We start from the raw sequence: 27,935 nt of genomic DNA, 5'->3' as shown, positions 1-27,935 counted from the left end.
AACAAATTTAAGGAAAGGTTATTAAATTAAAAAAAAAAATAATAAAAAATATATGTAATCGAATCAATAACAAGTAAATGGTTGAAAGATATTTGATTGAAAACAATAGTATATATTGAAAAAATATAAGCAATTAAAAGACTATATGCGAGTACAACAAAGGGATGATTAGGAATATATATACAACAAATTGAAGTTATGAATAATCTGAATAGTTATATTTTCATAAAAACTCAATAATATAAAAAAAATACGAGCAAAGAATTGAACATGATAATGAATAAATACAAGTTATTTTGTCAAAATAAGATATTTATTAATAAAAATTTTTTTTAACATTTAAGATTAAAAATAGATGACTACAATAGCGTACTTCGAAGTACTCGAAAGGTGTGATGCATTTGTTAAAATGTACCTGACGTCGGTTATATACAGTTTTACACTATTTGGAAATTACAAATTATTATTTACTATCACAGTGAGCTTGAACATATCGGGATGGGATGTTCGACAAGATGACTATTATTATTCCGATAGACCATTTAAGCTGAACACCAGTAATCCACAATAGTTACCTATAAAGAAACATAAAATAATATAATTAACATATATCTTTAACGTTATTCACAATGAAATTGGAATTAAAAATTATCTGAATAGTGATATTTTTATAAAAACATATATATAAAATGTAAAATATTATCAAATTTCTAGCACATCGAAAATTATGACAGGTAGAATATATCGTTTGCGTTTCTCGAGTGTAATCAATGTATTTACCTGTACATATACACGTCCAATACGATAATGCGAAGCGCAATGTATATTGTTATCCCAAACGTGGCCTGAACTGATGATAGATAGCGTCGCATTCCGTCAAAGATCGATTGATTAATGGATTGGACATGTTTCATTCGGACTTTCCATCTTCGTGCCGATAATGTTTGCTTGACTTATTGAGCTTTGAATTTGAGTATTAGCGTTACGATTATAATACAGAAACAATCGGTTATTCTTGTACTGGAATTTTTACGTCGTAAAATTGCTGCCATGTTATCACCTGTAATGAGAATATCACGATTATCATTAATTATTTGTATTTGGTATATAAAATCTCTTTAGAACTTCTTATCTAAACACTGTTTTTATTATATTGTAGAGTTTTCGATCTCCATCTTCCGACAATTCATTGAAGCCAATTCCAAATTGTCCCTTCTCTCTCTCTCTCTCTCTCTCTCTCTCTCTCTCTCTCTCTCCACACACACGTACACTTTAAAAATAAAAAACAAAATAAAAATAAAACGGAACTTACCCTCAGTAACAAAAACGAAGATAGAAGCTGGTTTAGTGTTGGACGCGCTACAGGTATAATTGCCTGTGTCCGATTCGAGCGCGTGGTGTATGGTCAGTCGACTCTGCGTTGGTCCTGGTTCCGTTTGCACAGTGACGCTGCCACGCGTTGTATCGTAATTTATCATGCGGTTATTGTGATACCAGAAAACATACTGGGGTGGCGTTGGGCTCTGCAAAACAAAGAGACACTTGAATTTATGGTAATGCTAGCTTGTTTCGCACACAAAAGAACAAGAAAGTTCGCTCGCAGGAAAAAGCTATTTTTATTTCAACCAAACATCTTCATTTTTACTCTTAAATTTTTTTCTAAGGTTCATGATTATTTTGGAAGATAGCATGGAATTTTTATTCTGATAAGTTTTATTTGTACGATGATTGTCATGGTTACTATGAATAATGGATATAAATGTAAATGATCTATAAGGTAATCAGTATTATGAACGGCACTCCTGTATTATATATCCATTAGCAGAGCAAGTTTGTTACTTTATTTTGATATTGATCTTAATTGAAGTATACTCTTACTACGCCAGAGTCTATAGAATAGTAGGTACTTACAGACTACAGCCGCAGAAGTTATAGACTACATGTACGGGGTGCAATAAGAAGTACACACGTAGAAAGTAGCGATTAAGTTAGTAATTGCTGGTAATATCACGTTCTGAGAAAATAAGTACTAACGCGTATACTGTATTAAAGTGATGAGAAAGAATTTTACGCCATGTAGGTTAATACTCTTCATGACGTATCTATTTATTTTATTAAAATTTGAAAATATTAGACCTTTTGATATCCCTAGAAATATAATACTGATAAATATCTTCTTAGACATGTAATGTTAAGTTTTCTTTGGTTCTAATATTTCAATCACTTATTTTGTTTAAGGGAACTAGTCGGTGGTTAATAGTAAAAATCGAACGTATTCTTTATTAGCGTATAAAAATCGTCTTAATAACAATATTGTCATGAAATTCAATATCTCTTGAAAAACTCAGTATGGGCTTTTATTCTCTCGCTTGTGAATCCCAAAATCTTATTTACCGGCCCTTGAAAGTTCCTTCGATTGTAAAATCGTATTTTTTTAAAAATTGACTTCTCCACGCGTTTCTGATCGTTAGAATGAAGAGAAATCATTTTGGAAGGACTCGTATTTTGTAGGACCCGTAGGGAATAAGTGGAGCTAATTTTCAAAAAAATTATTTTCATGTTTTTCAGCTGATTTTTCGGATTTTATCAAAAAAGAACCCAAGAAAAAACAATTCATAATTTTAGGAAAAATGGGTGACAAGCATAAAAAAATAATTTTTTTGAAAACACAGATCTACTAAATAAGGGGTCATTTTCGGAGTAATTCTTTGCGCATAATTTGAATCCGAAGTCAGAATTTATCCATGACGTCAGGATTTTTGAATATCTTATCCTAAAGAGACGGAAAAGACCGTTTTTTGCCATATTTGATGTCACGTAACATCGCGAAAGAATTACTTTTTCAAAAACGAGAAAAATTTTTTGAAAGATCTATTTTTACTCTTCAAAATCCATATTTAAGATTAGAAATATCGTTTTCTTTCATTGGTATATCGTTGATTAAAATCAAGTATATTAGAAGTCTCAAAACAGCTAAGTTTCCGGATACATAGATATTAGCATATGTATGCGAAAATACGTGAGGTAATCAACAATATCTCGATGAAAAAAAATCTCAAACTAAAAAAATGGATTTTGAACAATAAAAATAGACCTTTCTTTCCATTTTCAGACAAAATTTTTTTCGCGATGTTACAGGACCTCAAATATAACAAAAAATGGGCTTTTTCACCTCTTTAGGTTAGGATATCTAAAAATCTTGACGTGATGATCAAATTGTGATTTTAGATTAGAATTTTACGCAAAAAATTACTTCGAAAGTGACTCTCAATTGGCCAAGAATAAAAGACCTGTGAAAATTGCTCCTTTCATTCCATAGTACAGATCCTAACGAAGATAACGAGGCTTTCTCAAATAATTTCTGTTGATACTAATGTTAAGACAGGGATAGTAAAGTTAATTTTTTCAACAAATAATATGTTACAATTAAGGAAACTTTCTAGGGTCTCTTAATGAGATTGTGGTACTCGTGATCATGAAAAGGAAAGCTCTTATTAAGCCCTTCAATATGAAAAAGTTTTCGTGACAATACCTTTAATAGGATGATTTTAATATGCCAAAAAAAAACTTTTAATATTCACTATTTGATACCGGCTAGTTCTCTTAACCAAAAAGTATTTTGACTCCATTAGCACAATTTTATTTTCATTTGTGAACATGTAACTTCAATTAATTTTTTTATGGTAGCTGTTCCATATATATATGTAATTGCCGAAATATTTTTCCCGTGGCTGATTTTCATGAAGCAGATAATATTATCAAATTATGAAAATTAAAGCTTTTTACTAATACATATCTCCAATTGAAATCAACCTTACAATATACGCAAATCAGTTCAATGTACCTACAAAATAAATTTAAAAAACTGGATAAAATCCAGCAAACGCTTCAAATGTTTATGAAGTTACAAAGAATACATGTGTAAAATTTCACAGTTCTAGTCAAACAAAGAAAAATAAAAATCACCTTGGATATTATTCTTAACTATCAGACAAAACATTTATCATTTTAAAAAAGCAAGAAGGAATTGTAAGGTGTGCGCGTCTCTCAAATTGCCGTAATTAGGTGGGGTTTTTTGAAAATCGAATGATCACACTCCGGAGCATCGCGATTGCGTTAATTTATAACGAGGAAGCAAGAAAAATGAGCTGACTTTTCGCCGGCTACGGATCACCCTTCTGCGTCTAGCACGTTCAAAGGGCAAAAAAGCTCACGACATAAAAACAGTAAAGTAATTAAAGTGAATATAAGCTTATGATAAATTTAAATTAGTTGTCAAGCAGTTGTCTAATTTCAGTAATCTAAAATACTTAACATTTCCATCATTTTCAATTAATTTTCATTGATCTTTGCCAAAATACTAATATTTACGATTTCCCGAATTCATTTGTTTATTTATCAAATTTTATGAAATAATTTATAAAAAAGTACTAAGTATCATTAATTCATTTTTGATATATTTACTTTTTCGTTCGCTTAATTTTTACTTCGAAATTAGGCTTTTCGGAAAAGATATCTGTATGCTAATATTATTTACGATTAATGTTGCAAATGAACTGCTAATATTGATGGCATTCAGAGATATAATATTATCTCGTGACATGGGATGCCATTCAAATATACGTTAATTCTGCTATATGTTTACTCACGTGTGCAGTACTCGTATTTGTATTCATGAGTGTACTTTATTATTTTAGGATGGATCATCAATATTAACACGGTATATTCGAAATTTCGGTATATAGCATGTGATAATTTATAGATCTTTACAAGAAATTTCTGTGATTTCTTATTATATATACAAATGTTGGCAATATATATTAACCTTCTCTATAATACAGACGAGCTTGATGATGGAGCCTACATCAACATGATGCTCCTCGCTTCCGAGTATGAAAGCTTCTGGTATGACGACATTTAAATTGACGAAATGCGATAAAATTCCTGTACTTCTGGAAACCTGCAACATAATATAATCGCAATTATAAATTTCGCTGAGAACATTACAACTCACAGATTTGACTACATTGTCAATAATTATATTTCAGTACTATTGTGGAATTTTAAGTTCATTCATTTAAAGTATAAAGAGTCGATTGTAACTAAAAGTCATGTTTTCCGAAAATATGCTTTAAAACGTTAACAACACCATTATAACAAGTGCAAACTAAATGTCACAAATAATCATTTGTTCCATTAAAAATCATCTTTTATACCACTAAAAAAAACTCGAATACACGTTTTAGCTCTACACTTTTCTTTAATAATATTACGACCCAAACGCTTATACTTCTGTAAGGCGGGACGAAAGTGTCGGTGATTCGTGTCAGTAGATTATGTCAACGTTTGGTCAGATATATCTATTTTTGAGGAAGGTATAAAAACGAGGTTGAGTGCCATTTTTCTCAAGGTGCATGTATTTTAATGAGCAGCTTCACTTTCTTTCTACCGCGCGCGAAACTATAAAAAATAAAGCGAATCGTGTACAGGGTGTTAATGAGTGGTAAATACGCACATTTAACACGACAAACGAAAGTGGATTTTTTCGCTTGTTGAGAGTTGCACCTGCAATGACAACCACTCCTTGTATACGTCAAAACTAATCCTTTTTTTTAATTGCTGTCGTATTTTTTAAACTATATTCAAGGTTGTTTTGTTTTTATTTCACTTCTATCTTTGATGCATTATGTGAGTATATTTAAAGCCGCAATATCGATATAGTAATGTCAATTAATAATTAATTATTAATTAATTAATTAATAATAATAATTATTAATAATAATTAATATTGATGATTAATATGTCAATTATTTGAATATATAAGCATGAACAGCTCATTCCGTTTAGTATATGAAATGCAGTTGAAGGTTTTCTCATCAATATTTCAAATAATTTAAATTAATTTCTCAATCGTAAATTTTTCTAGCGTACCACGTACCTTTTTAAGTACTGAATCGTAAATATAGTTTTAAAAATCGTATATAACTATATATTCATTAAGCACGAAAGAAGGAATCTCATGTTACCTGACATTCATAGGTCCCGTTATCTCGTTCCTGTACATATTTTATTTGCAAAGTCCAGTCTTCCGAACCCTCAGGGTGCAATACCTGGAAGCGCTCGTCGTTCGTGTACGTAAATGTTGAGCTCGTCAATACGTGCCAATCACGTCGCCTTATCCACGACACCTGCAAAGAATTAAATCGAAAATAATGTTAAATACTCACATCACTGAATGTGTTGATTAGATATTTATTAAATAAAAAAAACTTTATTAAAAAGATGAATAGATACTGATATATTTAGTAAAGTATATTTATAAGAATGGCGATTTATATAAAACAAGAAAATTTTAATTTCACTTTCAGGATATTTTCGCATTATCCCAATTTATCCTTATTTTACAAAAGTAAATTATAGTATATCCGTAGTTATTTTGCATCGTTGAAGGGATTGCGTCACTTAATTGACAGATAATCATAATAATCCATTATAAATTAATCAGCTTAAATATTTAATGCATCGCGTTGAAAATAAAACCTCACTTTTTTTGTAAATAATAAAAATAATAAGATAATATCGTCAGTTAGTAAAGGGTTGATTATCTTTCTCCATTAACACACTAGTATGAAAAATCGATAACGTCCTGCGTGACTGTATGGATAAAGAAAGCACGAACTGATCAAGAGCAAAAAATTTATTACGGGGTGATTCTATCTCTTCCAAGAGACGTGTAGGAGAGTACGAAATGATGAAAAACAGCTTTCAGGTTGATTATACAAATTTTCTCTGTTTTACAAGGGAAAAGTTTAGGATCGTATGGTGCAGTATATAACGTTTCGATTGCCGCTCAAAGGGCAATCGAACTTTGGTGTTTGGCGGCATGCCAATGTCGAGTGCACTTCCACGTATTCAAAGACGATCTGCCTACATAGTTTCAAACAAAATCACGAATTTTCTTGTATTTGGTTAGCCATAGGTGCGTACACCATTGATCTTTGATGTAAATTAACGAACAGAAAAAAGGCCCAAACGTTATGTCTTGTCCAATAATAATCTTATTATTCTTATCGTAATCATAATATAGTCAGATTTTTTAAACAGTAATGGTATAGTGCATCACTAAAAGAATTTTTTTACATTCAAGATAAAATAAAAGTTCATACAAAACAAATTGTTCCTACATAACATTTGGTTTCATTTTAAATATTAAAAACAAATGGATTTTTAATGATTAAAGAAAGCTTTATTACGGATATCGACATTATTTACTATTTATTCCATTAGTCAAATGAACAAACTTGTCATTGAAATACAAACATATTGAATAAACCCAGTATGACAAGAATGACAGAACACACAGCTAATTAGGAAGCCCAGCAGCGTGCCAAATTATTCAACACACGTGATTAGCAAGCAGGAGCCTGTTTGAATTGCTTTGATAACGTTCCTTTGAATGAATAGAATGTCTTCTAGTGAGGAATATCAATCTTACTCGCGTGAACATTGATTACACGCGTATTTGGAGCAAAACTGTCTATGGCCACGAGATAACGCGCGACAATTTTCGTTTGATGAAATAATAAAGCCGCAGGCTTATATGTACCACTGCTCTTTCGCTTCAGTCACACTCTCTTCCCACTGTATGGATTTTCTAATTTATGTTTCCTGGTACTTCACTCGAAATTATCTCGAAAGTGATTTCGCAAAGTTTTGTTATGGATTATCAAGAGGGCTCGGAGAAAAAAACAATCATTGGTTGATCTATTGTGTTTCTCGGGAACGGCTCTTCTTTCAACAGTAATCCTCACAAAAACACGACGTGTTCAACCAGTTTCGACAAAATTGAATTGCACAAGATGGGTAACGTGAAATTCACAGTTGCAAAACATATATATACCTCAACATCGGCAACAGTTCTCTCAACAGGATTGCGGAGCTTGCAGTAGAGGAAGGCGGTACTGCCCAACTGCACCGTCACGTTCGATATGGTGTTGTTCTCGTTGGCCTCGTTCGCGCGCTGTAGATCCTCGAGGTTGCTGTAATACAACGCCTTCCATTCCGAGGGTGGACTGAACTGCACTTGACGCTCTAGAATCACAATGAAGAAAACCGTTCTTTACTACATTTATCCTTGTCTTAATCCTTTGTTCTTTTCTCATTTTGATTAAAGGACGCGATCAAGCTTATACAACAAACACAGTTATATTGCAATCAGACTATTGCTTTTCCTCTTCTGGAAATTCTCATCTTATCATCTTACAACTGAACTTACTCATCGCAAAAGAAAACACCAATTTCGCTTATCACGTATAATTTTCAACTTGCAATATTCATTGCTTTACATCCATTACTCTTAATGCTGCAAGTTGAAAATTGTTCGAGTACGATTGGGTTTCAATATATGTTGGACGTAAATAAGTCAAATAAAGTAGTGCGACCAGTAAGATTATCTAAACATTTATTGACGTATTCAGACAACTGAAATTAGTCGCTATGTAGGTCATCGGGATTGCATTCGCAAACATTTGAGAGAGAGGGGGAGGGAGATGCGCAATCAATTAAAGCTCGAGATGCGTTCGAATTTCGACGTTGACTCAAGTGCAACTAGAGAGGGACAGAAACTGAGATCTAACGCAGGCAGTCTAATACCGACTATCGCCAATTGCATTTACATGTCGATGACATTCATCTCGTAAACCATTCATTTAGCGAAAGACTTCATGACAAACAGTTACAACTTTCGCACGAAAGGATGTATTTTTTCATTCATCATTCCTTTCGCGTAGGAAAAATTAAAAATCGGTAATACTGTACTGAAAAGAAGAAAAAAAGAAGGACAGTGAATTTCTAATAAGCTTACTATGCTGTGCAGGCGAAAAAAAGAAGAAGAAAATACGTGCAGGGAAAGAGTAGCGAAGAGTACAGAGTACAAGAAGACTCTTGAGACAGAGCTTTGAGCTTTCGGGCGAGCGCCTTTTGTCTTGCTAGAAGAATAAGCCCAAGTCTCCTTTGGATTATTAAACGACCAACTGCGTCTCTGCTCTCTTGTTTTCTTCCCAATAGCTACTTCAACTCTTTCCATGGATTTTTGTGAAATCCACTTATCTCTTCTCGCCTGACGGTCCAGCTCGCTGAATATTATCCTCCTGAAGATATCGTTGCAATTCTAAGGTTGCTCCTTTTACTTGTCTTTATAATTTTATTTTGGAACGCCTTACTGCTTTTCACATCCCAAATAGTGATAAGAAGTATTTACCGATGGCAGACAACGATTTGTTTTACTACTTTTCGGTACTTAATGAATTTACGAGGGTAACTACAACTTTTACGACCCTCTAACTCGACTTAAGATAAGGACTATTTTCATCGAAAATACAGCCATCAAGATACAACGGCGTGGCAAAAACCAATAGATAATAAATTGTAGTTAAGTTTTATGCAGACACTTAGTGCATTCGGTAAATTATGTACTACTCAAGCTTTCGAAAAATAGCTCTTTGTGTAATTCTTGGTTATAGTTTAATTGCAGCTCACTCAACTCTCTCTCTCTCTCTCTCTCTCTCTCTCTCTCTCTCTCTCTCTCTCTCTCTCTCTCTCTCTCTCTCTCTCTCTCTCTCTCTCTCTCTCTCTCTCTCTCTCTCTCTCTCTAAGAAAAAAACATCAAGGATGGTCAATGCTTCATATAATGACAACAAGTGCATTGTTGTTAAGTCTTGCTAGTAGAGTGCTGAGTAAACAAAGTGAAAGGTAAGCTTCTACTTTTTCATTCAGACAATCAATAACACAAGAATTCAAGAATATGTTTATATATGCTTCATCAAAACTTTGTCACTGTAAGTTAGCATTGCTAAAGTAAAGTAAATATTTCGGAAGAAATGGAAGATAAAAAAAGTAAGTAGCGTGAAAGCAACAGACGGAAATAAAAAGAAGCATTTTAATTCGTTAGAAGTACTGTGCACTCTATACTGCGCACATTCTTTAAATTTGGATGTTCATTGAAATTGCTAAAGCATTACGAAAGTGTACTTAATGCTTGAATTATAAATGATAGATTTCAGCAGTTATGCTGCTTATGATTAAGGAATAACGTAAAACATTATACTTTTGAAATATTTCGTTAAGCTATTGCGAAGTTATAATGTACACTATTGTTCTATTTATTGACCTTGTATTACTATAAATATTGTAAGTAACATAACCACAGCATAAATCACGAGCTTCTCCAAATATCCAGCGCTTATGAATCACAAAGTAATTTTTCGGAACCATAGAAACACCAATCAGATTTTTTTGTGGAGAACTGTCCTAATAAATCACATAGACGTGTGTATATGTGTAGACCAAAGAGAACGAGTAAAAACATTACATCGTCAAAGGGCGTATATTGTTTCGCCTCGTGAGCCCGAATTGCGTGTGGTTGATCGTCGTTGTCGATACGCTACAGAGAGTAGCAGTAGCAAGCAGTCCAGAGCAGGTCACGCGTGTATACGCCAGACTGCACGCGAGATACGTCGCTGGCTAAATAATCCGCGCGTATATTGAGGACGCCAACTAACTCGTCAGTTTTCAAACCTCCCCCCTCGACCTTTCCTGACTGCTATCCTGTCAAACGTCAGGCTCATCGTGTTAAACTTGCTTGGGTTGACCTCGCGGATGAGACAAAAAATAATTGCGTCATTGGATGTCAATTTTACATTCAATACAATTGCGAAACAGAAGCTCATTGACTGCTTTTTGTTTGCTTTGTTGAGATCTTGTTATTTTTCAAATACAATTTTCATACGGTTATTAAGCAAGAAAATTCTCTAAAGCAATAAAAATACAATCTCCTATTTCTTCTCTTCTTCTCTTATCTTAAAAAGGAGAACTGTCGCAGATATCCAACGATGTGATTGGTTGATGCGAAAAAAGACCGCAAAATTTTGATTTTCCGTACAATTTGAAATAGTTGCATTACAAATCTAAAAGTATGAAATTTATATTAGAGCAGTAAATTTAATTTAGGAATAACCAAAATGGACAATAATCTGCAAACAGGAAATATACCGTTAATAAATCGTTTTAAAAAAATAAGAGGTTATGTTTTGAAATTCTTAATATAAATCAATAATTTTATGACCATCTGTGATATTAAAATTAATAATGTCTTAAAGTTTGATTGAAAGAAAGAAAAAATTAATAGAACAAAATGAAAAAATTAGTAACAAAACTTGTAGCGACTACCACTTGTTTTTTATTATGAGCACATAAAAAAATGAAGATATTTCTTTAAGAACATTGTAAATACAACAACTCTTGAAAGTTTCATAAAAATTCAAGCAATGCTCTACATTTTACAGCAATTCAAAATTTTTCTTTTTGCAAAGTAACAAGCAAAGTAACATGCAAAATTCATCAATATTCTAACTTTTTACCTTTTTGACCTTCAGAATCGCATACAAAGAATAATATTGAACTGATAATAATTGTTTTCCTGATATATAAACGTTACAGACCTTTAAATTTAAGCCATTACAACTTGACCAAACTCATGTCTATACAGCTGTAGAAGCGAGTAACACAAAAATCAAAAGTTTCTGTGATTTGCCCATATATCTCGAAATGAGTTAAAATTGATCAGTTTTTATGAAATAATCGGTGCAAGTTCTATTTTTATTTATCAATGAATACCGATGTACGTAGTGAATTTCAAACAGCATGATTTGTCTATGCTTATATATTATTGGAATCTCAAAATTGTCTTGTAAAATGTTCACATAATGTAACAAATGACAAGAAAAATATAACACAAAAAGCCAACTAAGCGTGTATAATAATACTAGTTAACATGTTTACAGCAGATTTAAAAAAAATTATAACGTGAGTATTTTACATTTTCTGAGCATGTAAATTTTAAATTTAAATGACTAACTTTTAGAATAAATGTTTAAATTGCATGACTGTGAAACATGATTTTGATTTAATTATTTTTACTTTGTAACTTGTCAGGTTTATTTTAGATAATATTGTAGAAAGTTGAAGATATTCTTCTAGATTAAGCGAATATGGAATAAAAGATATATAAGCCAATTTTATACAAGAGAAACATTATAATTTTTGAATAAAGCACTTCAAATTGTTGTATTTAATTAAAGTCGTGAGAAATTCATTACTAAATGATTTTGTGATACTGTTTTCTATTAGATATTAATTATCTGTAGATATAAAAGCAATATAAGTAATATACCAAAGAATAGGATTTGCATTTTTATTTATATATAAATATACATTTAAATGTATCTTAATAACTAAATCTTTATTTTGAGGTTGAGTAACAAAGCCTACTAAGTCTATAAGAAAGTAAGAACAATATCTCGAAAATGATGTTGAGAGTAGTTTAAAAATACTAATTTCTTCGTCCTAAATAACTCTTTCTTCGTTTCAAGATTCGGTAAGCATTATATTCAAGACAATTGTTTGAAAAAAAAAACTGTTTGTTAGACAGATGAATTTGTCGTTTTTTTTTGATTACTTTAAGAATTAATGTCTCATCACTATGGATATACAATATAGCGATTTAGATGATCAAAAAAATAAATCACTACACCGAGTCCAATTAAAAAGTCGATTTTTCTCACGTTAGTCACATATACGTCTGAAGAACAGTACCAAATACCTGGTGTGCAACAAAGGCTAACAAATAAAATTGGTGCATGTGCTATCAGCAATCTCGAGGTGCGAGCGGCAGAGAGACGTGTGACGGTGAAGAGAAAAAAGTGCTAGAGATCGGGGATAAAGAGGAAAAAATCAAAGAGCGAGCCGACCAATGCGCTACTCTCTCTCTCTCTCTCTCTTTCCCTCTTGATATGACGGCGATTATAGCAATCATCGGTCGTATATGCGTATGAATGTATGCGATAGATCGGATTTGCTCGGCGCACGTATACAAGCGAAATGTGCGCGCTGTTGGCATGTGTACTTTGCGCATATATAGTCGCTTGACCCTTAAGCAATGCTCACATGGCGTGTAACTGTATTACAGATATCTATACTTCAATATCAAAGGGCACCTTTGATGCATGCTATATGGGCATTAGCCGTGCGAATACAATCTTGACGATCAAAAGGAGATTTTCAAGTATTCTTCATTTGTACGCAAAATTTGTTTGTCGAATATCAGACTTGTCCAGCGGTGCAACAATTGTCAACGATACTATCATTGGAAGTGATACGTCGCGCGAAGACGATATTTCAAAACGAACGCTTGTCTCAACAAGCATAATTAAGCGAGTGAAAGGCGGCGAAATTCGCATAATTCATAGGTACAGAATGATTTATACATTTGCCCGGTGTCACATAAATCTGGAAAACACAGCTTGAATAATATAACACGACCATCGTGGGAGCGCGCACATCGCACAGCGAGACCCGTGTGTGTGCGACGCTGAGAAGTCAGCAGCGTTTCACTGTCGCAAAAATGCTCAGCTTGCGAACGCATCCCTACCCTATTCATACTCGCACTGGGCGCCACGGCAAAAGGAAAAGAAAGGACGCAGGGCGGGCGGATTTTCACAAGGACTGACAGTTCTTGAATACACGTGCATTCAGAAAATACATGTGGGTCGTGGGTATTATCTGGCTATGCGCTTTACAGTGTTCCAACTGTTATTGGAATTTTTTCCCCCTTTCCGTCCATATTTTGTTGTGAAATTCCGTTGGATTAAGTTTGAGCGTTGCGAGAGTGTGAAATTTAAGCTTATACTGAAAGCTTTGAATTGTACGCATATGCCGCGTATTTAGTTTCTGAGGGCAAAAAGTTTTGTCGAAAAAATGTCAAACGTGTATTACGTGTGGAAATAAAAGTGTATGTGTGATACGTATTGAGAGCTTTTATCCGATTGGAACATGTGTCTCTGCGGATATAATGCTTTATTTCACTGTAAACTTATATTTGAGCGATCGTTCGAATAAAACGATTGAATGTTGACCAAAAAGAAATGTTCAGCACGATCAAAAATTGAAACGTATTCGTCGTAAAGTGCATTATGCATTTATGCGTTCTCTCGTAAACTGGAGTTTCATCGATCTCTTTTTTCCTAAAAATATCACTTGCAAACAAAGCGTTTCACTTCAGCAAGTGCTTTCACATGCTAGACGCATCAGAATTTGCATAGGTGTAAGAGTATCGATCGCGGGCATTCAGATTCAACCTTACCCAGTAAAAATTACGCGAACGCTTATGGAACGAGTGAAGGTTAAAACGAGCTCCCAACAAGATTAAAAATTTGCTTCTTGGTATTAATGTCGACAAATGCATCAATTAAGTAATCAACGAATGATTATTGGCACGAATGATATTTTTGTAAGTTAAACAGTTTTTCGAATTTTAATCGAGGTACTGAAAGCAATGCTTAGCTCAAAAAGAGAAACCAGCCATCTAAAGCTCTTAAAGAGACGCACGAGATTCAGGCATTAGGATTAAGGGGTTCCTCCCCACTCTTAAAAAAAAGGCAATTGGATACGACGTAAATTGAAAGCGTGGAAGGTGAAATTGACTTACCTTTGTCGAGAGATCTGGCAAGTAAAATTGTTGGCAAAATGAGAAACAGCGTGCACCATGAGAGTCGGTCGTGCATCTTTTATCGAAATTCTAATGTCCACCTGTAATGATTAATAAAATACTTTTCATTTAAGTATTCAATATGAATATAAACTTTTGTCATAGTGTTAGACAGTTTTCTAAATAAGAGATTAAATTTTTCACGTAGTCATAACATCATTGACGACGTTAATGTGAATTTTCTACGTAACATAATTATAAAAATCAATATACGTGTAGGATGCAAAAAGTAAGAATCAAGATCTAACTTTAGATGAAAATTAAGGGACCGCGTGAACGCCGCCTTGTACACGAAACGTAATTACAAGATACGCAGCTGAATTACGTTAACGAGCAATGGAATACTTCAAAGCGACAACTCCTTCACGCAGAGAAATCAAATATAACGCAACGTAGTACCTTATTTACACCTATTTCTTTCGTAAAAGAAAATATAAAAACAAATAGACATTGATATGCATTACTACAACAATTAGAAATACAAAAAAATATTTTCCTCAAACAGTATTCAGTTACATTTAGTATTTCTTTATTTTTAACGACAGTCAAAAGAATTTCTTTCTACTACGCAGTTCTAATTTTGAATAGAATTCTCATCATCTCTCATTTATTTTCAGATAAAAGTCACGCAAACATTATTCCGATGCAGCGTAATCTTGATATAGCAGGGATATAATCCACTATAATTTGTGTATTAAGCTTCACTGAATAAACTGAACCGAAGTGTTCGTTAGAGTTTGTCATAGCTATGAATTTAATATGATTCTTGAGTTTGGAGTTGAGAAACAAGAAAATACAATTACTCATTAAGGTCATATACTGTGGTAATGCTTACTTCAAGCCTGCTCGATAACACTAAAGCTCCTTTATTTCGATAAGCCCCTTGTAAGAAGAGATCATTTCTTTGATCTCGAATAATCGGACTTGGCGTAATAATTTTTTAGAGTTATCTATAGCTGTATCTATAGTTATAGATATAGTTTCCTATTATTCCGAAATATACAGATACTTAATCATAAATACGCAGATACTTTACTTGTACTTCCTTATTTCAAGCTCAAATATGAAATAGTTCCACACGATAAAATTTGAAATAATTAAAAACATAAAATAAAAACTTATTTTAAATAGTGCTTCCGTCATTGTAGAATGTCATATAAAGTATGATGTTTCGTGCTCAATGTGAGTCTTATATTATGCGTGTAAAATTTTATTGCGCAGGGGACAAGGACGAACATATCTGCAGGCACGTATATATAGTCTGTGCGATCATTAGCAAACGTCTGCTGCGTTAACGAAGTCTCTGTACGCGTCGCTTGATATTATTGATTTCTGTCAATAACACGTGGCATTCCTCGCTCGTCCCCTCCCTCTCTCTTTGGTGAGCGTTATCGAAATCCCTTAGTTCGCCCCTGTGGATGTGTATGCTACATATATGACCGATAGACATCCTAGCTTGGGAGCTGCGGGGCATAACTGCGTTAGTTGTGAAACCGATGTGTTTGCATGATTATTTTCCCAGAAATGTTATCGTATTGAACAAATAACACGCAGAGAGAAGTTCCGATAAATTTTCTATTACCAGTTATAAAACTCAATTCTATCGCGAATGGTAGAAAACAGTCTTTAATAAAAACATTGTATTTGAAAGTTAACTAATGGAATTTAATTGAAGAATTTTGTTCTTAAAAATATATATTTAATATTAGGTTAATTAGATAGTATGAAAGATACTCCGAAGGATTAGTTGAACATATCTAGGATACGTACCTGCATATAAGCTTTACTCAGTTACATTACACAGTTCCATAGCGTTCGCGAATTGAATTTCAGTGGTATAATCTTACATAAGAGCATCTTACGCATCGCTTATGAAAGTCATGTCAGTAGACACTGCAGTTTCACTAATGGTCTAGAGTGCTTTGGTATGCTGAGAAAAAAAGACTTCCTTCGCTAAGAAAATAGCCGTTTGAAACCAATTCTCTTGCATAAAAAAACTGTCACAAGCCATTTCGAATCTTGTTGTAAGGAAAGGAATTTTTTCAAAGTGTTTTTATGAGCTATTTTATTGAAGATGGAAGACAAAAAGACCGTTACAATTTTCACAGCGTGTGATTTCAATTTTCAAAGCAATTCTCACTTATGACAAACAATAAATGTGTCTATGCAACTATGCAAACAAGTCAGCATCAATTATTATAAATGCTACCTCGTATTTTTTTTTTGATCGAAAAAGTAATGAGTTTGAGTATTTCTGCTTTTTTAGTATATAAAAAGGAGCTATATTTTTGATGACCTCGCAAAATATATCTACCCTTGAAAATCAATCTCCATTATACGGTGACAGGTTGCTTATAGAAAGAAAACCCGTGAATTTTTCACTTTATAATTTAAAGTTCATAAGAGTAAAAATGCACATTCGAAGAAAATGAGGCTAATACTCCAGCCAAAACAAGCGATGATGCATGTTGGTACTAAACTTTTATGCGTATAATTCATTCGAGGTAATACCTGTCTATGTGCACACACCTGACGGATGGTTCCCGAAAGTTACGTTCATGCTACTTTTTGCAGCAGACTCCTTTTTCATGCTACATTTTCTTTTTTTTTTTTTTGTAAGTTACAGCTCGTAAAAAATCGTGATATATAGGACGTGGACATGCGTTTCATTAAACGGCAAAAATCACAAAGTTCTTTGTAAAAAGCAGTCTTGCAGGATTAAATCAATTTTTACGACACGTAACTCAGCGATTATAAAAGTTGAAAAAGTTTAAACGTACGCGCGCTCAACACGTTAAATGATTCTTCTTAAATGGTCCAACTTCCGACGTGTACTGCTAGTGAATGGTGATTCGTTATGGTCTTGATTTTTTTCTTCGCGCTCTTGAAAAGAACTTGGAAAATTATGTGACTTCAAGAGAACTTAAATTGCTTTAGAATTTATTTGAAGTAAAGCGCAGAGAACTGTCTTGTAACCTAATCTTTTTAAATGACAACCGAAATATCACGTGAATTATAAATAAAAATGTAAAAAATGAAATTCGTTTTTTCTGAATAGTACCACAATACACTCGTCATTTATAAAGAAAGTCAAACTTTATTATCGGCTCACACGTATACGAGTACGAGTATATTGCATCACATTGTCGTGTATGCCCGTGAAAATTATGAGCCCATAAAAATTTGTGCAGGGAGCGATAATTTCATTTCTAGTAAACATTTGCTAGCTTCTATCACGGCTGTTCTTGTAAATTGCCGTGAAACTAGGATTCGTTATCGTTGCGGTGCCATTGCTTAACCGCGTGATTTAACGGCCCTCGTAATCGATGTCTCATTAGGTATGAACCGCAAACTGAATTTCATATTCCACATATGCATTGTACAATCAGTTATATTTCAAATGTTAACTATAAAATTATGAATATTTAATAAATGAATACATTATTTTCATTATTAACTATATATTAATCAAGAATTGAAACATTTTTTTCTTGAATATTTAGCACATTGAATATGAGTTGGTTAGTAATCTTGTACATTTAATGAAAATAAATACTTTTAAATAAAATTTGTTTATATTAACAGAAGAGTGGGTTATTTGATTGATTGATGAGTCGTTCATTGACGACAGAGATAAGTCATTTAAAGTTTTTTAAAATAATTGGAATAAAAAAAAAACTAATAAAGTATAGTCTTAGTAATTCAGTAGAATTTTAGATAATCATAGTTCGAGATTTTATTTATACTTCATATCATAATCGTGTAAGATTAAAGGGAATCCTCAATACAGGCACCGAGTAAATAAACAAAACAGAAATGTACTGAACGTAGTTTATCATATCCTCTGGAAATACTTATCGGACCCTTGTTCCTGTAATGCGCACCTTATAAAGCAGTTTACACGCGAATTTCGCTTCAAGGCGTGATCGATAAATCCCTCACGCAATGCCTTTCCCCGGAATTTCCGCCCCCCTCCCACCGTCTTGGTTACGTCGCTGAATTAATTCCAGGCGCGCCCAAGTGAGACGTACGATGTCTAATGACCTCCGGCCAGTCCTCTCGTAACCAACGACTGAATAAAATATCAGCTTGTTAATAGTTATCCTTGCTTTGTCGCTCTTTTCTAGAACATACATAAGATACTCTACAATATTTCAGTCGTCCTCGAATCGTTCAGTGGCGTTGATTTGTGAAATACTGTGTCTCGAAAACAATTCCAGTGCTGTTGTTTGTTTTATTGGATAGTAATGAAAATTTAAAGCGTCTTTGATCATACGGAAGACTTTATTATAGGGATCAAAGAAAACAGTTAGTTTGTTTTCGTAATTTATTAAATATTTCGAACTTTCTTAAATATTTATTTTTTAAACTGTTTAGGCGGAATGAACGACTTTTTTTAAAACAAATATATTCTTTTGTGGATTCCATTAATTTTATGTGCAAATACACAGAGATTCCATGACAAAATTCAAGAACGACAGAAAGTATAATACGAAATTTTTTCATTAAATTATAAAAAAATGTCTTTCAGTGAAATTAATTTTTCTAAAAAATATTTTAGGGATTACTAATGTTACCGTCTAATCACTGTTTTTAAATCTATTTCATAAATTCTCGTGACCATCAAAACCGCATTCGAATAAAGGAAATTAAATTAATCTTAGAAAAAATATGCATAGAAATATTTCAGCGCTGTGTATTTTGGTTCTTCTAACTGACTTTATTTATTTTGCGTGATAAATATTTATTCGAATGCTGTTGCCGTTCTAGTCGTTGTAACTTTTGACTTAACCTTAATTACAATTTTTTTGGTGCACAATTTTTCAATGTCATTCTTTTTCTATCTGCATTGGTTATATCCCAAAAATATATCTCAAAAAGTCGATTTCATTTTAATCTAATCGAATTGCGGCACCGCTACACGTTTTTATGATTGGAAAACATTCACATAATCAATACTTATATTTGTATTTATGTAAAGAAATCTTATATTAATGAAATATTTATTTTTACTATTAAATAAAACGGTCTAGAATAAAATTAATATAAGGATATGATAAAATATCAAAAGGGAAATAAGAATTAGGAATTGTGAATACTGTGAAATCTTTACACGTCAGTGTATTAAGCCTCATTCTTCATTGAATTTTAACAAAACCAATTTTCTATAAAAAAACTATCGAGAAAATATTTATATACATAGACTTTGAAGAGGTAAAATATTTTCACTTTATTAAATAAAATTACTATGCATACTGTTCAGTCAACCTACACAATTTTCATTAAACAAACGAAATAAAAACTGTAAAAATTTGTGCCAAATCTATTTGTCATTCATTTCTCTAATATCAATAACAACAGTATCAATTCCAGGCTTTGTTGTTTATTTCTATTTTATACATAAATCTAGTACAGTGAATTTTATGGAAAAAACTATCGGAAAGGTGTCACGTAACTTTTACGATAAAAATAAAAATAAAAGCAAAGAGGAAACTTACACGTATATATATACAATGAACTTTATAGACAATGAACTTTTTAAACAATTTAAACATATGATTAAATAACTTCTTCAATGCTCTAAGTAATATAATTCAAAACAAACACTTAACATGTGTTAACACGCCATATAGTATCTATATATATAATCTCTTATCAGCTATGATAGATAACATGTAATAATGATCAGAAATGTATAGAATTCGCTATCAGTGTGCCTAACAAAGATAGGATATTATTGGTTCGTTTCCTATTCCTAAAATCTACATTAAACTTTTGTTTTTAATTTTGACAAGTTTATAATTTTTCTACATAGTAGTTTTTATTACCAACTATAACTCCTACGTTAGAATATCATAAAAACGGAATATGTGAATATATAAGATATTAAAAACTGAGAAACTAAATCATCTGTTTGACGGTCAATGAAAAAAATTATAAAAGCATTTTAATGAAGGTATATAATATATCTTTATGACTCGTTCATTAGACTCACAAGAAGGCAGGCAATATTGGCTGACCGCTAACAAAAAGAAAATAAAAAGATGAACACCGACGACGACACCGTTAACGACCTTGGCTTTGAACAAGTGAAGGCTCTGGTAGAAAGTTTCTTTTTCAATGAAGCTTGCGCGACGTGGCGACCAGTCGAATAATTACACGGCAGTTTACTGTTCCGAGGCTTTTTGAATAGAGTATAAGACGCCAAGCTTAGGTTGCTTTCAAGCGCGGCATAGACTCGTGCTGCGTTATTCAGCCGCAAAGGAGCGCGCATCAGGCCCTCAAATAGCATGCGCGTCGCATCACATTGTCGTCAGAGAGACAATATGTTGTATACTAAGCTTGCGAGCTCTCTGGTACAGGTGCGATATACACGCGCGTACAGACGCGGATGCGAGCATGCGTAGGCCTACGTCTGTTCACGAGCTATACCTAGTATTAACGGCAAGCATGCGTTTCTCGAATGCTCCAAGCCTCTAATGGCTAGATAATACATTTATGCATGGGCTTTCCCGCGATTAAGCCTGCGGATTATTCAATCTCGACGTTTCTGATTATTAATATTACTGGTATAACGCACAACTACCTTTCGCCCCGCGACATTTCTACGTCCTAATAATCGATAAATAATAATTTCATAACATCTTGAGAGTAGAACGAAAAGAAATTTACGGCTTGAAAGCGCATCACCGAGAAAATCAATAAACAAATACAGCGATTCAAAAAAAAACATTTTGCGGCCAGACAAAACTCTCGGATAACATGTACAAACACACGAATGTGAAGTATAGGACAACCCTCGCTCTCAAGAGACGAAGCAGAGCGAAAAGTAAGAGGCCAAGTAGGAGCACAGAAGCAGCCGCTCGTTGCAAGCGTATATAGCGGGGAAAAAATGAAAGCGAGAAGGAAGAGTCGCGTATATTACGACCGAGGTGGTTATTGCGCGAAATTCTCGAACGCAATCTGCTGAGGTATAAGCGGAAGAGTACCGAAGAAAATCCTCCGGCTGGAATGAGAACTGTAGGAGATAGTACTTATATATATATATATATATATGGAGAGAGAGAGAGAGAGAGAGAAGCGGTGAGATTTTAGGTTGCTGTAAACAACAACTTTATTAATGATGAAGTGGAGCTTTGATTTAGATGGCATCGGGTTGCTGCTACGCACGTTTTGAGGCATAATTTACGAGACGAATGATAAAAATAGTGAATCTCGACGAATCATTAATACTTGCTTACCTTTTTCTCTTATTCCCAGAGCAGAACTAAGTGAGTGAATATTTCCCTCGTAAATAATCCACGCTTAAGTGTATACCAAAATGAAAAATGACCAGCCATATACAACACACGCCTAGAAAGAAAATCAAAAGAGCAAATGATAAGCGGCGTTGGCGCGAAGGTCGAAAGTAAGATTTCGTGATAAACGGCAATTATTTAACGATACAATAAAGAAGAAAACGGGCGCCATTGTACAATTTCATTTCGGCGTGTTAACACATGCGTTTGATCGATTCCACGTCGGCAATAGACATCGCGCTCTGCCGAGTAAATATGTACTCTTACAGTAGAATCGTTTTTGGAATCACCGTATGTCTGTGCGCTCCTGAAAGAGATACAACATGAAAGTTTTTGTTCGACTTCAAAAGTTACCTCGAAGTGTGATAGTTCGACAATGAACCAGAGAAATTTACTTATAAAAAGTTCATACAACAAAAAGTCCTTTGTCATTTTTTACGTTATAATATACATTGTTTAACTTTGGCGTGGGCAAAAACACGTGTAAATTTTAAAAAGCTTTGAAGAATATTAGTTGCTTTATATATTATACACATAGCTTATTTCTAATTTGTATTATTCAGAACCAATCTTTTGAATCTCTATTAGATTGCAATATTGGTCGAAATGAAATTGTCACAACTATTTATAACGTAGTCAATGACATATATCAGTATTTATAGTGACCTGGATTTAGTTTTTATTTGGAAGTCCTTCATTACATGTGAATTATGTGAGTAAAAGCTACCTATCATGAATTAATTAGTTAAATATTGAAAATATTCTCTCTGTGAAATATTCAACAGCTATATTCAAACATATTCAGTCATCGATGAAACGAAATAATTTAAATTAATTATTTTAGAATGACACGAATAAAAAGAATTGGAATAAGTTTCATCAAAAGAAACGTATCTGACTAAATGTTGTAATGAATTAATCGATATTGTCGATTTTCTCATAAATATGTATAAATAGAATTTTTGTTCGTGTTTCACGTTAACCGTCGGGATTGAACTCAAATTTCACAAGGGTGAACTACATACCACGAGCTGAATTCCACAAAAGAATTCCCGATGAAGCCGCGAACCGAGATATTTTTGTTCGACGCCATGCTGTCGTATAAAGTGCCCGTAGTCAATATACAATACTTGACAGGTGTGTGCGTACGCTCTATTACATGCGAGCGCTTTGCACCAATATCATGTCTCGCTGACGTTTATTAATTGTTTTAGTCGTCTTTTTTATCAGTTCTCTGCTCATATTTTACTATGTACTGATTGATAGTAATATGCATGTGGTGTAATGTAATATTGACTGGCTATAGTTCGAGTGATTAAAAGTAAAGACTCATTTTTTCAAGTACCGTTCGTAATTGGTGTGTATAGTATAGAAATTAGTTTCACACCTTTCTATATGCTGCTTTCAATTGCATTATTAAAAATTAATTTATTGAACAATTGAAATATTCCGATAAGATATTCAATGTCTTTTGTAAATCAAAAATATATATGTAATCATACTCTAATAAAAATACTTGTTTTCACACTACACATTTTTTCCGTTGACAACAATGCCCAATATATTTTTTGTGTCATTCAAACGTATTGTTCACCCACGAAAAAAGAAGAAAATAAGCACACAGCTGGAAATTGAACCGATCAACCACAGGCCTTGCTTCATATTTATGCATTCGAGCACGCAACGTGTCGATTGCATTCGGTATTTGCAATTGCAATGAACGCGAAAGGCTATCAGCTGACCGTTCCCAATGTTACGTTGACAGCCGCGCAGTCGCGAGCTGAATTAATGGACCAACCCCCTCCTTCGCTCTTGCTTCGGTAGATTTGCATAGAAAAGCCTTGCATCATAATTCTTATTTTTCTCATACATATCGGAAAATCTGAAAAATTGAACCGTCTATCTTTCATTAAATTTGTCACTCATACAACTTTCAATCCGACTAAATAATTTATACTTAATTGTATATTTGAAAATTGTCCTTTTACTTTTTTTAAATTCTTTTAGATTGTATTGATTCATTATTAATCAATTTCTTATTGGAATGTAGATCTCTAGATAAATATAAACTTATTAACGTTTTGAATTTGAAAATTGTCGAGTTAGTGAAATCGGATTTTCCGAAAAAGCTATTGATTACACTGTCAATTTCCGAAAATGGATGTTCGCTGGTATCAACTGCGAAATATAATTAACTTTTGTTACGATTGAGTAAACTCTGTGGGAGTTTTTTTATAATTTTTACCTATCAGATAGAAGGTTCTCAGTCAGTGTTATTGCGGAGATAAAATTTACTCGCAGATGGCTTTGACGGAAATCTTACGATCACAGAACAAACAATCGAATACTTTCAAATATGAAAATTGCGAATCTTTTAATCGATAACGATAACATTTTTTCAACAACCCTACATCAATTTTTCAGGGGCATCAAGATGCAAACATGGCTACGTCGTCCCCTTTAAGGAAGAGCAACTTTGTGGGATAATTGTCAAAGTTAGGTGGAGAGAGAAATCTTTGACTGACAAGCAATTAAAATACATCTCATGAACAAATTAATTACAAGAGCCGATTCTCAGAATTTCCCTGCAACTGCGTATTTTCTCCAAGCTTGGATTGGACATGAATTATAATAAAGAGATATCTTCTATCACTCGAACAAGTATTATTTGAGAATTGTAATTTTTCAGAAAAACATGTAATTATTGATTTGTTTTAACTTTAAGTAAAACATTCTAATTGCAATTATAATATAAAATACAAACTTTCTGTGGACTACTTTAATAATGCCATATGAAATTAGGACGAAAAAATACAACGATTCACTTTCGAAATACGATTGTTATCACGCAGAGGAAATACACCGTTTCTATTCAGCATGAGAGAACTTTAATCCGAAAATTGGAAACTCGATGTTTCAGGAGGAATTGAAATGTGAAAATTCTTGCAAATTACGATAATTCTACAGAATTTAAATGAAAGAGTTATCAGACAATGTGATTATCGTTATGTTACATTATTTTACAGGAAATTATATGCATAGTAAATGCTCGACTTATAAAGAGTATCTGTAATTATTTTGTATGATTATTTTAACTGATTTCTCTGCAACTAATCTGGATTATTTTTATGTACAAATTTTACAATGAATGGAACCAAGATTGTTTATAGAATTTGAGAAAGCATATAAAACAAAAACTATGTCATTGTTGAAAAGGACTAAGCCGTTGATAAAAAATAATACGTCATCTATCTTTTTCTTTTTTCATTCATTTATTCAAAGGGATGACATGGATCACAATCTATCGGAGCGATATCATCTCAACCCGCTCCTCAAAGTAGGAAAATTGGAAAAGTAGTTCAAGAGTGAAAGAAGAAAGAAGGAACCTTTGATAATGGAAGAGAATTTCTTCCAAGCAAGATTAATGAACAAATCCAAGTGGAATTTTGTTTATGTTTCTTTTTAGTTTAGTAATATTTACACAAAAATATCGAAACATTATCTTACGTGTTCTGTTATTTATTAGTCGATTATATCGCTTATTTGAATAAAGTTGTATACACAGTCATACGCAAAGTTTCATAAGATTATCAAACTTCATTTATAATAAAATATTTTTAAATTTTTATTTTCTTAAAATGAAAATTACATTAGTTTTGATTACTATATTTTGTCATTAAATCACCCATACATGCATTAAAGAGTACACTCGAGTGTATACAGGAACCGTATGGTCGTTCTAACAACAGCTGCGATTTTGATTTAAAATGAAAGTTGGTTTCTTCGGTATTGATAAATGATTTTGAACGTTGGCATAATTATTTTGTATTAACAGAAATAATAAAATCTATATAGGTATTGTAACGTTTAGTAAATAAAGAGCTTACATTCACAGCAATTCACAAGTATTAGATAGAAGCTTTATTAGCGCACTCGCCTACACGAATCCGAAGTACAAAGCAAGTTAAGGCTTTATAAAATACCAAGCTCGATTAGAAGTTCAGCGCAGCTTTATGCGTTCAAGGATAAAAATTTAATTTGCTCTACTTACAATGCCGCTGATGACAAAGAAGTCTTCGTTCGTTAGCAACATAACATGTGTTTCCATGCTTCAAACTTTTTTATTATCCTTTTCGTTATATCAGATTTCTTTATACTAAAAATTATGAAATACCATCTCTACCGATGATTTTAGTTTTTTATTCACTATTATTAGTGATTTATTCATGATATTGTATACACATTTTATCATTGTAGTTCATGCATCCGGAAAAATTTTTAATACAGCTTTAACATCAATCACGGTTATCAAATAAATCATGTTTTCAAGTCTTTGTATAAGAGTAAGAATTTGTTAAGCATAAAAATTCGACTATGCAACTATTACAAATAATTAATCAGATAGAAAAATAAAGCCAACTATTTTTGAAATTTTATAGTAAAAAAATGGAGGGTATTTATGACAAGAGAAGTTTAGAGAAAATAAAGACAACGATCATATGTTTCGTCATCATAGAAGTAAATAAACCTATAATCACTATGAACATTCTTTGCATGTATTTTGAATATACAGGAAAATAATAGTTCTGATCTGAGTTCGAGTGAACGACCACTTCTATTTATACATTATTTATACATTCAAGCAAAACTTTTCACTACTTGCTAGCTACTATATATGTGTGCAACTACAGTATTGATGAAATATTACAAAATAAATAACTACTCGCTAATTTTGAATTAAATGAAAAAATAAATAAATACAAAGAACATTTTTTGATGATCCAGGATAAAGTGCAACGACGGATACTTACTTTATTTAGTTGAAAAAGTGGGTCGCGCGATACTGCTTACTGATTTCGTAATCATCACGGTAAGCTCCAGTTCGACTTTGCCACTAAATTATTTTTCACGAGATATGTCGTAAGCAAATCCATCATCTTCGATAATATTCTTAATACTATAGAACTGTATTTGATTTTTACTACTTAGTACTTCAGAACTACACTGCAACTTACAGCTAATTAACACTCAAATGAATAGCCACGCACGTTTTTTACTTAATTTACATTTACGTTCACTGAATTATCTTCAGGAAACGAGATGATTGCCGCTAATGTGCTTGTTGTCGCTTGAAGAAAACTAAATCGCATGTTATGTCTCTTCACGCTGATGCACACCAGTTCACTGGCTTGCTTCCGCGAGCAGAGCGAGTTAGAGCGAAAGAACCGAGGGTGGCGCGATCCCCACTCTTTCTCAGGGCACCGCGCAGGCGTTTCACTGCTCCTCAGCGCATTGACCCTTGAACCTAGCGTTGCTGCCCGGATATACGTAGCTAGCAAAGTGCATATTTTTTAAGTTAACTATTTTTATACTGTAAGCTTATTACTTTTTGAAACTAATTTCATATTGAATTTATTGATCAATAGTTTCATACATTTTGTTTTTGAAACATTTGAATAATTTCCATCGTGGAAGTTTTTATACAAGAAAAATAAATTATAAATCTAGTTACTTTATATTAGTCTTTAAATAATACACTTACATCAAATTTAAACTGAAAACAATCAAATATCATGAGAATCTTACATGAGTTTATAAATTTTTTTTCTTTTTAATACGTATATAGACCATACAAAGGATACATTTTATCTTATTGCACGTATATGTACTGTGACTGCATAAAATTCCTTCCTTGCCGTCAATTCAATTTTTACGATGAATCCTAGAGCTAAATGTTTATTTTTATTTGAATTACACTGTGAAATACAAATCTGGTTTTAGAGCTGCATCAAATTTATTATGTTTTCAATCTCGAAGAATTAATATTGATAAAATTGATGAATTGACGTTATATTAACTGAATTCTCAATGTCTATCACGAATTTAACATGAGTATTTCAAAAACGCCGCATCAACGAATCAAGTGTCAAATTTGTTATTCGTCAGGGATCAAAGTGTGCTACTAGTTCAGCAGAATGGGATTTAGAAACTTTGTTTTCAAGCAGATCGCGAAACTGAAGAGTTTCCATTCTTGG

At 32.8% G+C, this 27,935-nt stretch overlaps 1 protein-coding gene across 1 annotated transcript; it reads right to left on the bottom strand.

Moving 5' to 3' along the window:
- Positions 1 to 326: 326 nt before the first annotated feature.
- Positions 327 to 27,058, bottom strand: LOC131668607 (zwei Ig domain protein zig-8-like). The gene is made up of 8 exons (XM_058942925.1): positions 26,712 to 27,058; positions 14,543 to 14,643; positions 7,901 to 8,091; positions 6,027 to 6,188; positions 4,826 to 4,960; positions 1,313 to 1,523; positions 781 to 1,060; positions 327 to 575 (listed from the first exon to the last, which is right to left on the bottom strand). The coding sequence occupies exons 2-7, from the start codon at positions 14,616 to 14,618 to the stop codon at positions 954 to 956; spliced, it is 882 nt and encodes a 293-aa protein (XP_058798908.1). The 5' UTR covers positions 14,619 to 14,643; positions 26,712 to 27,058; the 3' UTR covers positions 327 to 575; positions 781 to 953.
- Positions 27,059 to 27,935: the final 877 nt, after the last annotated feature.

This window comes from Phymastichus coffea, unplaced genomic scaffold (genome assembly GCF_024137745.1).
Source record: "Phymastichus coffea isolate CEN01 unplaced genomic scaffold, Cenicafe_Pcof_1.1 PCOF00081, whole genome shotgun sequence".
NCBI classification, from domain to species: Eukaryota; Metazoa; Arthropoda; class Insecta; order Hymenoptera; family Eulophidae; genus Phymastichus; species Phymastichus coffea.
Note: the sequence above shows the minus strand (reverse complement) of the source record. Positions and strands in the feature narration are given on the sequence as shown.

Bases quoted from the DNA above. Each gene is read 5' to 3' on its own strand.
- LOC131668607 (XM_058942925.1), bottom strand. From the start codon at position 14,618: ATGCACGACCGACTCTCATGGTGCACGCTGTTTCTCATTTTGCCAACA. The intron at 8,092-14,542 runs GTAAGTCAATTT...TTGTGATTCTAG, and splicing joins TGCCAGATCTCTCGACAAAG to AGCGTCAAGTGCAGTTCAGT. The intron at 4,961-6,026 runs GTAACATGAGAT...ATTATGTTGCAG, and splicing joins ACGGGACCTATGAATGTCAG to GTTTCCAGAAGTACAGGAAT.